The 15,314-nt window shown below is 40.3% G+C and overlaps 1 protein-coding gene across 2 annotated transcripts in view; it reads left to right on the top strand.

Moving 5' to 3' along the window:
* The window catches only part of C10H7orf50 (chromosome 10 C7orf50 homolog), a 209,526-nt gene that overhangs the window by 141,625 nt on the left and 52,587 nt on the right, over window positions 1-15,314 (top strand). Inside the window, exon 1 of one of the 2 annotated variants that reach the window (XM_065412388.1) lies at window positions 9,303-9,365. The exons of the other annotated variant lie outside the window; for it this stretch is intronic. Within the exon in view, the coding sequence (XP_065268460.1) occupies window positions 9,348-9,365 (18 nt within the window). The 5' untranslated portion in view covers window positions 9,303-9,347. Of the gene's footprint in view, window positions 1-9,302; window positions 9,366-15,314 lie in introns of those variants that run through there. 2 annotated transcript variants of the gene reach the window in all.

Here is a 15,314-nt window from a genome sequence, read left to right on the forward strand (position 1 = left end):
CTGTTTGTACATGGTCTAGCACAGTGGTCAATGACTCCTACATGCTACCACAAAACAAATAATAAGTAATAATAATACATAAAATTATTACAATATACATTTCTTCCCCTTGCATAGTAAGTATTTATTCAGGGATTTGTTTCATACTGTAGCTAATATGAGCTATGAGCTGAAAGAAAGCAATGTGACTTCTTCCACCACAAAGGTGTAAAGATTAATTTTCAGAAATAGGATGTTCCACACTGAAATCAGGACATAACTTCCATACTTGTGAATTAAACAGTTAATATTTATGTTTATAATTAAAAATGTTCTGTAGCGAGGTAGAAGATGTTTGAGGATAAAATAAGTTTTAGCATAACTGAAAAAGACTGACTCTTTTTGGTTCTGTGGTTTGTGTGTGGGGGGGGTGGTTTTGGTTTTTTGATTTGTTTTTTGTTTTGTTTTTGTTTTTATAAATCCTTGCTTTTTATGCTAGTTGCATTTAAAATGATCTACTTCAGAGGCGTTAGAGAGGCAAGATGGATGAGGGGGTATCTTTTATTGGACCAACTTCTGTTGGTGAAAGAGACAAGCTTTCGAGCTACACAGAACTCTTCTTCCAGTAAAAGATACTACTACCTCACCCACTTTGTGTCTCTAATGTCCTGGGACCAACACGGCTATAACAACACTGCAAACTACTTCAGTATGTCTGTTGAAAGGCAAACAAGTTTTATTGAGTATTTTTACTAAACAGTCGACAGGTTTTAATTTGGGGTCTTAAATCATAATTGGTTTTCAATTTTCTGCTCTGCCTCACAGAAACATAATGAAGGTACACCTGATGCTATGAAAAACAGATGTCATTTTAGTGTTCTAGTACTATGTAGTAAATGTAGAGAGTTTTCAGGTTAGTGTCACAAACAGAGAACTAGCAAGAGCAGAAAACATGTAAAGACTTAATAGAGAAATCTGGTATTTTGGGAACAGATTACACTTTAATTCCAATGCATCTTCAAATACAGAATAAAATGGATATATTTTTCCTGAAGACCTTCAAGGAGACCTTCTCTGACTTATAGCTTATGAGTGCACTACAGAAGTACATAATCTGATCAAATTCTATATGAAGATAATTCAATTCTTCTCTTGCTGTCCTGATGTTTTTAAAGCAGTTTCATATGAAGGTTCCTCAAAGAGCAACCTCTCTTCTGGTGGAAGAAGGCAGGAATTGTACCTCTGTTCTGAGATGGAGCTTTTACTCAGGTCCTCAAATGTCTAAGAATCTCTTTTTGAAACCAATGCAGCCTAGTATTCAGAGCCTACATTAGCTATAGAGTTGCCACCAATCATTCTTTTAATAAGATGTAACCATTTGGAGTTGATAATTTTGGATTGGATGAGAGAGTAACAGATCCAGAGGAAGCTAGGAAATCTAAGAAACTTTAGTATAGACTCTTAGAAATCTTGCTCAGTGCATGAGCCATAAGCAATAGTTTTTGCTGTGTTTATTTTCTTGAGTTTAAAGTTCCAAGGTCTCAGGTGTGCTTACAAGGTTCCCATTGAAATCCATGGAAACCACATACGTTTGAGCACAGAACATGTCCACTGAAAAATTAGCAGAGAGAGGCTGAATCACTTGTATCCAGTTATTATTAGACATACTCAAAATCAAATGTAAATGCTGGAACATGTTCCCACAGTAGTTCCTTGTTTTGATTAAAATTGGCCCCCAATTCTCCATCTCCCTGGACCACAGGCAGGCATTTATCCTGTTGTAAAGTGTGTGCAAGGTGAGTATGGTAGTTCTGAATGGTACAGTTCACAATGGTAGGATTTTTTGCACAGCTTGCACTGGTCTGAATGTGCTGGGCATTGGACAATCAGGTCCATTGTACTCTAGCTATTATTGTGAGAAATTTACATCAGAGATGTAGAATAGTGAACTGGGAGGTTATAGAACAAGTTAATTATGCTAAAAAATGAATTCCCGTAATGTAAAGTTGCCCACACTATTTGTTTTTTAGTCCATTTTGGTTCTTTGTCTGATTTGGGTTACGGCAAATAGAAGTACACATAAGTATAAGTATAGTAATTATAAAGAATAAATGGTAGAATATTTAAATAGTTATTTAAAGGTCCCTAATAAATCAAATTATAGAGGTCCTGGTTCTCTCAAATTAGTAATTTGTCACTCTCCAGTTAGGTAATCCTTTCTCTTAATTTAGGTGGAAGGATGTACAGTTAGAGAGATGAAGGTAGAGAATGAATCCCGGAACACTAATTTCTCCTAGTTACATATTCTGTTGAATTCTGGAGCAGAGACTAATGATGACAGATTAATAATTAAGTAGATACTTTTTTAAAAATATGCAAAAATGTGAAACTCATTACCTTTTACAACAACAATTCATTTCTTCCTAAGTGAAATATCAGGACTCTGTATACAGCAGTTGCAGAAAACTATCTTGCCTAGAGAAAACTGCCCATCATCTTCATTTATTAATTATAGTCTCATGCCTTCATTAACTTTTCAGTATGTAGAAGAAAATTGTGCCCTCTCTAACCATTTTTTACTACAGCTTGTCTGTATATTAAATTAGATAAACTACAGAAAACCAATCAGTTTAAGAGTCCGTCCGCTGTGTAATGACATCACGGGACAAACTGAAAGTGCTCAGTTGAATCCATCTAATGCCATCAGCATGAACCACCAGTATAAGTGGGAGGGCACAGATCCTCAAAGGTATTTCAGTGTTTCCCATTCAAATCAATGCAAACTAGATGTCTGAATACCTTGGAGGATGTGGGCCAAGATGTCCAGAAGTCTTATGATATTCAAGAAGTGTCGGATCATGTTCATCTGAAAGAGACCAAAACATTCTTTCTCCACTCAGTATAGACAGATATAGTGTTTCCGTCAAGTCTGGTTATCCAGCTCTTTAAATGGGTAGGTAATTACTGCGGTGGTTCATGACCACACTACCATCCTTCTATCGGTGGTGCATGTCCTCACCAGGAGCGTTTCCACTGATGTCAGAGGGGCAGTGTGGGAGGCTGAGAACCCGGGCTGTCAACTCCATTTGCAGCTCCCCTCTGGGAGCCCAGTTGCCCCCAAGACTCCCCATTCCCTGCTGGCAGCATGGCAACCACCTGGGCTGTTGGCTCCCCACCAGGAATTCAGCAGCCACCCGGGCTCCCGGCAGCTGCCTGGCTCCAAGCGGGGTGCCGGGACCTTGGGGGCAAGAGTGGGGAGCCCTGGGGGCTGCCAGGCTCTCGGTGGAGCCCCCCATCTGCCCTGAGATGACAGCCCGAACTGTGAGCAGCTTTCTTGTCAGTTGACAAGAATGACAAGTCAACAGCCGATGATGTAAGTAACCCACAGTGTCTACATGGACACTTCGTCACCCTAACTACACTGACATAAACCCTACACCTCTCGTGGGGGTGGAGTTATGATGTTGGTGTAGTAGGGCACTTACATCGGCGGGAGCAAGGCTGTAGTGTGTACACTGACACAATTAGGTCAACCTAACTCAGTGTAGACCAGGCCTTAGACTTTTCGGAGAGCTAGAGGCCATTTCTTCTTCTTCTACTTAAGAGAAGAGTGGTGAGGGGTATGTGAAATTCACCTCAAACAGAAGGCCAGTACAAGCCATTTGTATTACTTAAGTCACATTTAAGCCCTATTTTGAAGGCTTAAGTGGAACTTATGTGGCACATAGGCCCCTCTGCATAGGTGTGTATTTTGCTGTAAGAGTAGTAGAAAAAGTGCTAGTCCATTTGTTGTAGGAGTGACTGCCAACATTCCCTAACCTTAGGTGTTGTCCTTTGTTCAGGGTGGCCTATGGAGGCAAAGGACAAAACAAGGAAAGCATTGTTGGATGAGTGGTTAGGGGAAAGAGTGGAATTTGGGGTAGCTGGGCATATGTCAAAAACTAGCAATATTGTCACTATGATGAATTATATGTAACCTTGTTCTTTTATTTTTAATGGATGTTACTTAATTATATGTTGACCAGCTGCTCTGCCAAGTATCTTTCTTTTGTATATGGTGCTGAAGATTGGAACAATGAAAAAAAAATTAAGATGTGTTGCTACCTCAGAAATTATTACCTAAGCTATTTCCAACATTTGATTGAAAAAATATGTGCTTTAAAAAATATTTAAGTAGATACTTGTGCAAAAGTAACAGCTCCTCAGTTCAGTTATGGAGACTTTAATCAAATTCCGTTGCTAGACTGGTAACTTGCAAGATTGAATGTCTTTTGTATTTTCATGTAATGGAAACAATAAAGTGGCCATAAAAGGCCAGATTTCCAAAGCAGGAACAATGGGTGCTCCTGCACAATGTGCATGCACCTGTTGTACCAACAAAATTCCACAGCTGTGCAAGCAAAGCAGATAATTGCACACCTAGCTACTAATCTGCACATATAATTACCTTATTTGCATGCAAAAATATGACTTTACAAATGACCGGGACCTAAACCTGAGCTAAGGCTGTCTTAAGAAATGATCCTTCAACGTGGATAGTCAAACATTTGTATTTTTAAGAAGATTATAAAAGATAATTGAGAATGTCATACAGCTCGTCAAAACTGTCACCAGTGTAGTTTTCTTAGCTTAATAAAATTAACCAAAAGGATTTAAAAAAAACAAACTTTCATTTTTCAATTGCTTCCAACAGTTAGAGTGAGCTTCTTCACATCATGTAGTATTCCTTAAAATTCATCCTTGACATAAATGAGGTTCCCTGCTTTGAACGTGTGTTTTAAGGCACCAAGGAATGAATACAGCCTGCTGGAGCACAAGTGGGAAGGCACAGAATGTCTCTTCTTCCCATCCTCCACCCCTACAGTCATTCAGGCATGCTCCCTCTATAACTTACAGGATTGTGCTGGATGGGTGCGGATACTTATTGCACCAGCCCACACGACACATTCCTCAGGGGACTTTAGAGGAACCCAGTTTCTCCCCCATCCCACCTGCAATAAATCAGCATATATGTTGCTGTCACCAGCAAGTGCTAGCCAGCATAGAGGGCATGTATGGTGCTCTTGCTCAAAGGGCACCCCCCACATTAAGGTACAGTGGCTCTCCAGCGCTAGCTGGAACACTATGAAAGAAGATGCACACTCAGCATTTTTGTTCATCCTTGCTGTGGTCAGGCTTGATCCCTTATCATAGTCTCATTATAATCTAAATGAAAATTTTATTTAAAATTACTGAAATCTTGTAGAAGGGTTTGCTGCATTAGTAATCTATCTGCACCACTCTCTGCTAGTATCTCCCTGTGAAATGCTATGTCAGTTATTATGGCTGAATGTTTAAGTGCTGAGTATACTTATGTAACATTTTTCAAACAATATACCAACCCAAAAAAAGCCACCTTGGGTGTAATAATAAATGATTTAGCACAATGCCTTTAAAAGATACCTTATATGTACATTTTGATGTCAGTTGAGACTAACCAACATATATACAATTTGCTATAATTTATGTTTTAAATCAGCACACAGAACTCAGTTTAGGTATGTAGTGTAGCTGCTATGGTGATTAAGGGCTCTGTAAAATAAGTCAAACAAATACATATCTCCCATATTAGAACTTCATTACTGGCAGTTTCTCAAATTCAGTTCAGTTTCAACTTGTGGTCTCTGTAGTGTTTCATAATTAAAATAGCAAACAGACCTCCGAGAGCATGGAACACGGAGTGGGTGGAGTTGCGTAATGGCCTGATTCTACCTTGTCAATAAACAAAACTAAACAAAAAAACCCAAGGAAATATATTCTGTGAATATTTGATAATTCTCTGTGAAGATCAGTGACCTAGCAGAATTTTAAAATGGTATAAATCAAATTGCTTAAATAGTATGTAACTTTAAATATTCAGTCTTCAAAGAGTAGAGTTAACAAGAAAACACTTAAAACTTTTTATAGAAACTACAGTGGAAATGTGCATTGCTGATTTCAAACTTGAGAGACTGAATCATTAAAAACAGCTCCAACTTACCCACTATTTTCCTTGTGATCCTGTCTTTTGCGTTGAGCATGTATTTTTATAAGTTTCAGCTGCTTTAGACTGTGTATTGCACTGGTCTTACTCTTTTGAATGCAGTTTCAGAAGCTTTCACAGCAGTGGTTGACGTTCTATCCAGTGAGTGTACTTTTTGCTGAATAAGATTCCATTTTTTCTTTTCTCTTTCACCACTTAACATCCTTTCACTGTAAAATTCATCCCTTTTCTAAGTATAGGATGATGCACTTGTCCGTAGAAGTTCTTCCAGGCAGGATTCAAATGAAAAACAACCCTTTCATTTTCTGAACTCCGTAAGAGAGCAGAGGGAGCATAGAAAGCAGAAGGAAAATTAAAACGTTATCTTCCCACCATCCCTCTCAAAATCTTCTGAGTGCTGAAAATGAAGTAGTTTGTCTTGGTGTTCAAAGTTTAACTTTAGGAAGACGGAGAAAGTGGAAAGCAAACTGAACGCTGTAGTAGAGATTTCTCTCTTCCCCCACTGGGCCCCATGCCGACTGTTTTTATTGATTTCAATCACTGGAGGCTAGCTAGCTCTCAGAAGAAACACTGTGTAATGTGTTCTTTCCTGGCTTTCATTAAAGAAACTCAATGCAGTGTGGTCACGCTGCCGAGCTTGCCTGGCAACCTGCCTACTCTCTGTGGTACTTCTTTCATTGAAGGAGACCAAGCTCTTATTTTCTTCTCTAGCAAGAACTTCAAAACATCTTATTCTGTTTCTACCTTTCCTAAGTCTAAAGCTGTTCAATGTTTGGGGTAATTTTATCCACACCCTTAAAGAGATAACTTTAAGTGATGCAAGTGCTGAATACTATGTTGTTTGTTCAAATGTTCCCATAACAATCTCAGATTCCTTTTATTTAAAATCATTCTGGTCATTTATTCTTTTGGGGGGCTAGCAGAGGATGGAGTAATTTTACAAATCTAAGTACCAAATAAGTGGGTAAAAATGTTTTTCTGACCTTGTTCTGTCTTCTGCTGCATTGCCATTTAATCAGAATGAGCTGGTTTAATTAAGCAAACCATGGTAAGGGAGTAAGTAAAATAGTACTGCAGACAGGTACAGATTCCTGTCAGTGCCATAGTTACAGGCTAAGCAAAACTGCATTCGCAAGACTGCTTGTTGTTGTTCCTTAGGCCTGTGTTGTGTTCAGAATAATGACACTGAAGTATGACTGATAGAAATTGAGAAATAAAATACTAATTCATGTTTCAGAACTTGATCAGTTTCAGTACATATCACTTTAAAGGAGCATACATTCTAGTGGAATTTAATTGATGTAATAGTTTTTGCAAATATTTTTCTCCCATATGCACTTAAACTCTTCTGTTTAATTTAAATTTACTAATTTTTTTTCTTATTCAGCATTTCTTATTGATAACATTTTGTGTACTCTTCAGAAGCATGTATGTAGATATATGAAATAGTAAACGCTTTTAATTGGCTACGTTTGCTGCCAGTGAAATTGCATGTCTGCTGAATTCAGTTTTAATTGCAAATGATACCTGCCTCTTGTGTTTGAGAGATCCAGTAGATTCTGATTGTCTCTGTGTGTACGCATGCACTTTCCCCCCCTTCACGTATACAATAGCTGAAGGAATCCTTTCCTGGATCAGAAAGATACAAAAGCTTGTTGTCATTTAAATCTGGCTTTATGCAGAACTTATCTGAGGCTTTTCTGCCTGAATTGCATCTATAGAAACCTTTCCAAATCAAGTTAATGTAATTTCATCCCAGTGTTTCTGTTGCCAATAGTTGTAAGATTGTAAGGACGATTTAGCTTTTATGAAAATTATTTTTAAAAAAACAGCAGTTTATTTCTTTGAACAATGTGTCACTTTAAAAATATTTTTTCTTTTGTCCAGATACTGTTTGTACATTTTTAAAATATATTTATTGGATTCTAAGAATATTATTATAGGCCTAAAAATCCAATAAAAATCAATTTTCTTTATAAAGTAAATGTCCATCTATTAAAAGGCGTATATTGCGGGGGGGGAGGGGGAAGGGAGGGTAGTTACTTTGATTTCAAGTCTGCTCTCTGTATCTTCATGAAACTTAAAATGCTTTTTATGCTCATACTTTCTCTGTTCATAAGGTGGTGAACTATAGAAAATGGTTTAGAGAAGTTGGTAAGATTGTGAGGTTTTTTACGTAGTTTCTGTAGTTATAATGACAGTGTAATTGTTTGGCAAAGCTTCAATTAATAAATCATCTATCAACCTTTTCATTATTAACCTTGCTTTTGAGAGTTGTATAACTTTGGTCTGGTTCTTTGCATATTTTAAATTATATTTATAGGTGTTGGAATTTTTTAGCTGGAAAATGGCCACGAATCTGTCAGTGTTTGGTGTTTTGAGTGTGAAGGAAGACAGTGAATGTTTTAGCTACTCTCACTTTAAAATTGGGTGGCAAAAGACTTCATTTTAAAATGAAATTAATCATATTTTTAGTCACTAGTGTGAACAAGCACCTTTTGGCATCACTGTTTAAAAATAGTGGGAATAACTCTGATGACACTGATTAAAACCGAAGACCAAGGCAATACAATGCTTCTGCTAGGAGCAAAGTGGGAGTCCTTTCTCGTCTTCCTCTTTGGGGAAAAATGTTGTGTCCTCAGTATATTTGTCGCTGTTGATTATGTTAAGATTTGTTCATCTGAACTTGTGTTGGTGCTTCCTTTAACTCTGTCATATCTCTTCATCCTTGCCTATGGTCTTCCATTCCCCTGTTGTCCTTGCTGTGTGCTAGCAGAAAAGGGCGCAACTCCGTTGACTTTTGTGGAGCTGGATCCACCTGCATCAATGGTGAATTTGGCTTCCTCCCTTTTTCATGCCATTTTGTGATGCTCTTTCTTGTCTTTAGCATTGTGTGTCTGGTGAGTCTTCTTTGTATTGTTTCTCATCCTCTGTTCCTCCCCATTCTTTGTAATCACTTCCAATTCTGTAAGGGTGACTGAACTGCAGTCAGTGAGCCACAAGTAGTTCTCCTACATTCCTAATGGGGCCCTGACACAGTACTCTGCAACAGTAGCAATCTGTATGTTCTTGGCCACGATGGAGCAGCTAAATGTGCAGCCACTTGGCTCTGTTTGTGCTTGTTGTTGCCAGGGGTTGACAAGGACATCGCATCGAATGGGTTGGCAAGCAGAACAAGTAACAAAGAACACAGCCTCAAGACAGTTGTGACCCAGAGCCTAATTTGTAATAACCGGGAAGCCTGTATTTATAAAAATTAGGTTCCCCTGCCATAGTCTCATCTTCAGAGATCACAAGTTTTATAAACTCCATTTTGTTGCCATCACACAACAGTGACAGTGCAAAGATGGGAATCCTGAAGCAGGTGAGCAAGAATCATGGGCCTTTACAATAATGTCCTGAGTATTATCTAAGTATCAGGTGGCCTGAGTTTTAGATTAATGGTCATTCTGGAAAGTAGGTAATGAGAAAAAATCTAGTTAAAAGCAAAACCACTTTCAGTTTGCAGTGTAGTCCAGTACAGTCTCTTGTACCTAAAACCATAAGTTCAGCTAATCGTAACATGTACCCTCTCCTTTATACTATGGAAATATGAGGAACAAAACTGTAATCTACCGAACATCTTTCTACCGGTTATTCTTCAAATATATATTTCTTGTTATGGGGAGACATGACAGAATTAATCATAGATGTACCCTTATTATAATTGCATTGAGTTTACTGTATTACAGTGTTTCCCAAACTTGGGACGCCGCTTGTGTAGGGAAAGCCCCTGGCGGGCCAGGCCGGTTTGTTCATCTGCCGCATCCGCAGGTTCGGCCGATCGCGGCTCCCAATGGCCGCGGTTCGCTGCTCCAGGCCAATGGGAGTTGCTGGAAGTGGCAGCCAGTACATCCCTCGGCCCGCACCGCTTCTAGCAGCTCCCATTGGCATGGAGCAGCGAACCGCGGCCATTGGGAGCCACGATCGGCCGGACCTGCGGATGTGGCAGGTAAACAAACCAGCCCGGCCCGCCAGGGGCTTTCCCTACACAAGCGGCGTCCCAAGTTTGGGAAACACTGCTGTATTATATTCATCTTACTGGACAGGTCTTCCATCTGTTAATTTTTGATGGAAGTGTAACGGGGCTCTGGAGTGATGGGCATATGAACAGACAACCACTTCTGACTTTCTCCTGTTTCACAGATGTAAATCTGCAATTGTTCCTGTTGACACAGCTTTTTATTCAACCCCTAAATAGCCACTATGAGCACATAGCTCTTCAAGTCTTCCCATTGGCTTCCTTTTCATTTTTGAGTGCAGTTTAAGGTGTTGATGATAATTGTTGAAGCCCTAAAAGATCTGCCAGCTGTGTTGGATAGATTGTGTGGTGGGGTGTTAGCTGAGATCTACTATGAGGCTATTGTTTTTGGTTCCTTGTTTTATACACTCTCATAAGCAGCAGGGCTTCCTCAGCTGAGGACTTTTGAAACTGATTCTCCCTGACAGACCACTACAGCCCAAGTCTGACTGGCTTGAGCGTAGGACGGAAAGTTATACCAAATAGGAAACATTCATGTACGATTTTAATGTTTTTCTCTCTCTGTTATTTTTGGTGAGAAGAAGTGGTTTAATGCCAACCCTTGTAGATGGCCTTGTGTGATTTGCTGAGTTCCTAGCTGCTGTTTCACTGGGTACTGTGGCATGAACGGTGTATTGTGTGAGTTTCCCCACACTGCCCAACCAATGTTCCTCAATGGTGTCCTAGAAGGACCATCTCTGTGAGGGTGATGGTATTTTACTGTCTCTTTGCCCATTCAATCCTTAGCCTGTCTTAGTCAGCCAATAAGGTTGCCAATTATGATGTAACTATCTGTCAGCTAAGAACTAAACTGAAACCACTAATTCTCTTATCAAAGCCTATTCAATAGCTGTCGGCGTGTAGGGCTTTTTAGTTGTTACAGACCTGTTTCAAATTATAATCAATGACTTAGAGATATATTGTTCCATCTTGTATTATCAGCGTGCAGAGCTAGCTAGTCCCTTACCATTTTATGGTTTCCTTATATATACACAATGTTTTCATTTTCATCATCAAATTTTAGTATTGCTGTCATGTTTTATAGATTGAAGCAGTTTTTGAAAGGGTGTGACTGAATTAGGTGAGAGTACATGATATTAGCCAAACTCTGTGCTGATTTTTATATGGATAGTAGTATCCCAATGCATAATTTTTGAAATCTTTTTATTACTAAAGTATCGTTATCTGGAAATATTGTATATATATAACAATATAAAAAGTTATTTTATAGTGATATATAGGAATCACTTTGCCCACCATTGAAATGTAGCCCCCTCTGGAGTGAAACAAGTGCAACACCATTAAACAATTTAAGAGAAGAAATGAAGAAATAGAGACAACTGCATGTAATTGCAAATGCAAGGGGCGTTCTAAGTTACAATAGACAGAAACTAGTTACCCAAATAGGAATTTGGTGAAGACATCAGAGCTAGCATCCCTCCTTACTTTTGCAGAAAGTGACCTGGCTCTTCAGTGAGCACAAGTGGTTAGGAATTTTTTGTCTGTCTTATTTAAAAGATGACACACCTGGTGGCAAAATGCCCCTTAACACCTTGTCAGGGCATTGGTTCAGGAAAAACTCCAAGTTGAAGAGTGTCACCTCCTTTATCACAAAACCCACCAGGTTTTCTCCGGATGTCTTTCATTCAAGCGCTAACCTAGCCTGACTTTGTTTAGATTGAGACCTAATGAGTTCACAGACCAAGGTGGTATAATAGCTGGCAGCAGGCTTTGCAAATAAGCAAATGTATTGCACGCGTTTTAAATTTATCACCTCAACAAATGTATCCCTTGCTCATATGTGGATTTACATCATTATTATTATTATATTTTTCAAAAAAAAAGCACCACGAATTACCATGTCACCTTACAAAGATGGAAAAAGAAAACTTGAAACATTTATAATCTAAATAAAACAAGTGAAATCATGATTTATTTTTGTGGTTGTTCTTTAAATAAAGATGAGACCACACCAAAACTCTGCATCTGAGCCACTCCTCAGACTTTCAGGAACCTGGATTCAAATCCAAGCTTCGTGCAGAATCCACGCAGCTGTATCCATGCAGCTGTGCCACTCTGTGCCGACAGGAGACATAATTAAACCACCCCCATCGAGCAGCAGGAGACATAGCACTGTGCACACTACTGCTTATGCTTGTGTAACTTATGTCGTTCAAGGGGGTAGAGTATTCACACCACTGAGCAACATGAGTTTTGCCGACAGAAATGGTAGTGAAGACATAGCCCAAGTCTCCCAGTATGTCAGGGAGACTCCCGTTTGCAACCAAAAAACTCCTGACTCCCGATTTAATAATATTTTCTCCCATATAAAAACTACATTTCCCAGAATCATATGTGTCAGCCACACATGTGCATCAGCTCTCTGCCCCCCTCCACTACACCTCCCCCCCAAGTCAGTGAGAGAGACTGATGTGCATGTGTGGGTGATGCACAAGATTCTTGTATTGTAGGTGACCTATGCTCTGCTTCTGCTTATGATAATGAGGGAGGAGGGAGAATTGAAATGTGGGGCCTTGGTTGTGTCACAGAGCCTGGACAGCATGAGGCAGAGGCAGGTCCAAGGTTGGGGGCAGGTGATTATTTCAGGGAGGGGGTCATGACTCATTCTTCCCCAGGTCTTGGCTGCAGCAAGGAAGGGGTGGTTGAGGGTGTTCAGGGAGAGATGAGCAGCTCCGGCCACTCGGTCTTGTTGAGATCAGTTTAGTCTTTGAAAGCACCAGATTAGGGAGATGAGTCAGAGTAAATTTGGATGATATGTGAAGCCAGACAGAACAAATGTCTAGCTTTCAGCAGGTGTCTTTGGCAAATCAGGTTGCATACAGGTATTATATCTAACATACCCTTCCCTTTGTATGTAAATAATAATAATGATACTTAGCATTGACACTGTGATTTTCATTTTAAAGCATTTCACAAACATTCATTGAATGGCATATTAAGGCTTTGGCATCAAGGAAGTGTAGTTTAGCCAGCCTTTTATTATAATAGGTTATCTGTGCATGCAATTCTGGTTTCAGTCTTGGATGCTTTATACTCAGCAGGGAGATTGAATGGGGGCATTAGTTGGGGGGAAGGAGATGGCTGTGGGGGTATTGGTGGGGCTGGAGGGGGGCAGTGGACTTAGCGGTGGGAGTGTTGGGGACAGGCAGTAGGGGGTATTGATGGGGCTGAGGGGAGGGATGCTCCTTGAAATTCATTTGAAAATGTTGGTCTATGACTTTGTGGTTTGCACTCATTCTTAGATACTTAAATCTAATGTACAGTATGCAGCTAGATTGCATACAAATGTTCATTAGCAAGACTGAAACTCCTGGCTTCCACAATAAATATATTTATAAAAAACGATGAAGCTAGTATGAAAGGGTTAAAGCTCAGTGTAAGTAGAAAGATTCTGTGAATTATAAAATTCCTAGCGTGTTTATAGTGAATGTGTTGGGAACTTTGAACAGAAGCCTGGGTGGATCATGTTTTAATCAGAATGGATTATAGGTTGTTCTGCCAGAAGGTACCTTGATGTATAAACTCTGACTCTCTTAACACAGGATAAATTCAAGTCTAAAGGGAGAACAGTGCTTTTGTTTCAGATGGCACTGAAGAGCAAAAATTGTTATGCTTGAAACAAATGTCAGCGACTGGGATTTTGTATTTAGACCTAGTTACATGGATGCAGCAACTTGTGTTGTATTACGGGAGCACTAGGGAGAGGGATAAAAAGCTTTTTGATAATGTATGGAATGTGTGGGGGAAGGGAAGATAGATACGCATTTACTGTAAGTATGCGGACGCAAGAGGCCTCTTTCTCAGAACTATTCTAATGACGTGCCACAGTCACTTTATTTGAAAGCTTCATGGCTCAAGGAGAAAAGAAAACACATTCATTACATTATTTTTAAACGAAGATTAAACGTAGTGTATCCTCTATTGGACGGCTGCTATAGTAATCTTTCACAAACATTTTAGGAATGACTCCACACTGTTTTTCCTAGATTTTGCATGGCTAGATTGTTATTTCAGTAAATACTACAGCAGCTTATCAAGTGAAAACTTCTCTTCCTGTAAAATAATTACCTTCATCCTAGATACTAATTCTTTTTAGTATGAGTTACAAAACCTCTTCAATACAAATGCAGTGCATGCTCAAGTTGCTTGATTTTTCTAAGTGTTTGTGCCTGTGCATGCTGGCTGCAACCTCTGCTCAAGAAAATATTTGAGAGAACACAAAGCAAATCTCCTTTCTTAGGGTATGTCTACACTACGAGAGTAGTTCGATTTTACTTAAATCGAATATGTGGAATCGATATTACAAAGTCGAACGTGTGTATCCACACTAAGGGCAGTAATTCGACTTTGTGAGTCCACACTAACGGGGCAAGCGTCGACATTGGAAGCGGTGCATTGTGGGCAGCTATCCCACAGTTCCCGCAGTCCCCGCTGCCCATTGGAATTCTGGGTCGAGCCCCCAATGCCTGCTGGGGGAAAAAATGTGTCAAGGGTGGTTTTGGGTAACTGTCGTCATCCAACCGTCACTCCCGCCCTCCCTCCCTGAAAGCGCCGGCGGGCAATTATTTCATTTCGCACGCTTTTCTGGTGAGTGACAGCGCGGACGCCACAGCACTGCAAGCATGGAGCCCGCTGCGACCATCGCTGCAGTTATGGCCGTTGTCAACACCTCGCACCTCATCGTCCACCTTTTCCAGAGGCAGATGCTGAGAAATCGGGCGAGGAGGTTACGGCATCGCGGTGAGGACATGAAGTCTGAGAGTGGCACAGACCTCTCGCAAAGCACGGGACCCCGCGCCGTGAACATCATGGTGGCAATGGGTCATGTTGATGCTGTGGAACGGCGATTCTGGGCACGGGAAACAAGCACGGACTGGTGGGACCGCATAGTGCTGCAGGTCTGGGATGAATCACAGTGGCTGCGAAACTTTCGGATGCGGAAGGGAACTTTCCTGGAATTTTGTGAGCTGCTGTCCCCTGCCCTGAAGCGCAAGGACACCCGGATGCGAGCAGCCCTGACTGTCCAGAAGCGAGTGGCCATAGCCCTCTGGAAGCTTGCAACGCCAGACAGCTACCGGTCAGTCGTGAACCACTTTGGCGTGGGCAAATCTACCGTGGGGGTTGCTGTGATGCAAGTAGCCAACGCAATCGTTGAGCTACTGCTGTCAAAGGTAGTGACCCTTGGAAACGTGCAGGTCATCATAGATGGCTTCGCCGCAATGGGATTCCCAA

This window comes from Emys orbicularis, chromosome 10 (assembly GCF_028017835.1).
Source record: "Emys orbicularis isolate rEmyOrb1 chromosome 10, rEmyOrb1.hap1, whole genome shotgun sequence".
Taxonomy (NCBI): Eukaryota; Metazoa; Chordata; order Testudines; family Emydidae; genus Emys; species Emys orbicularis.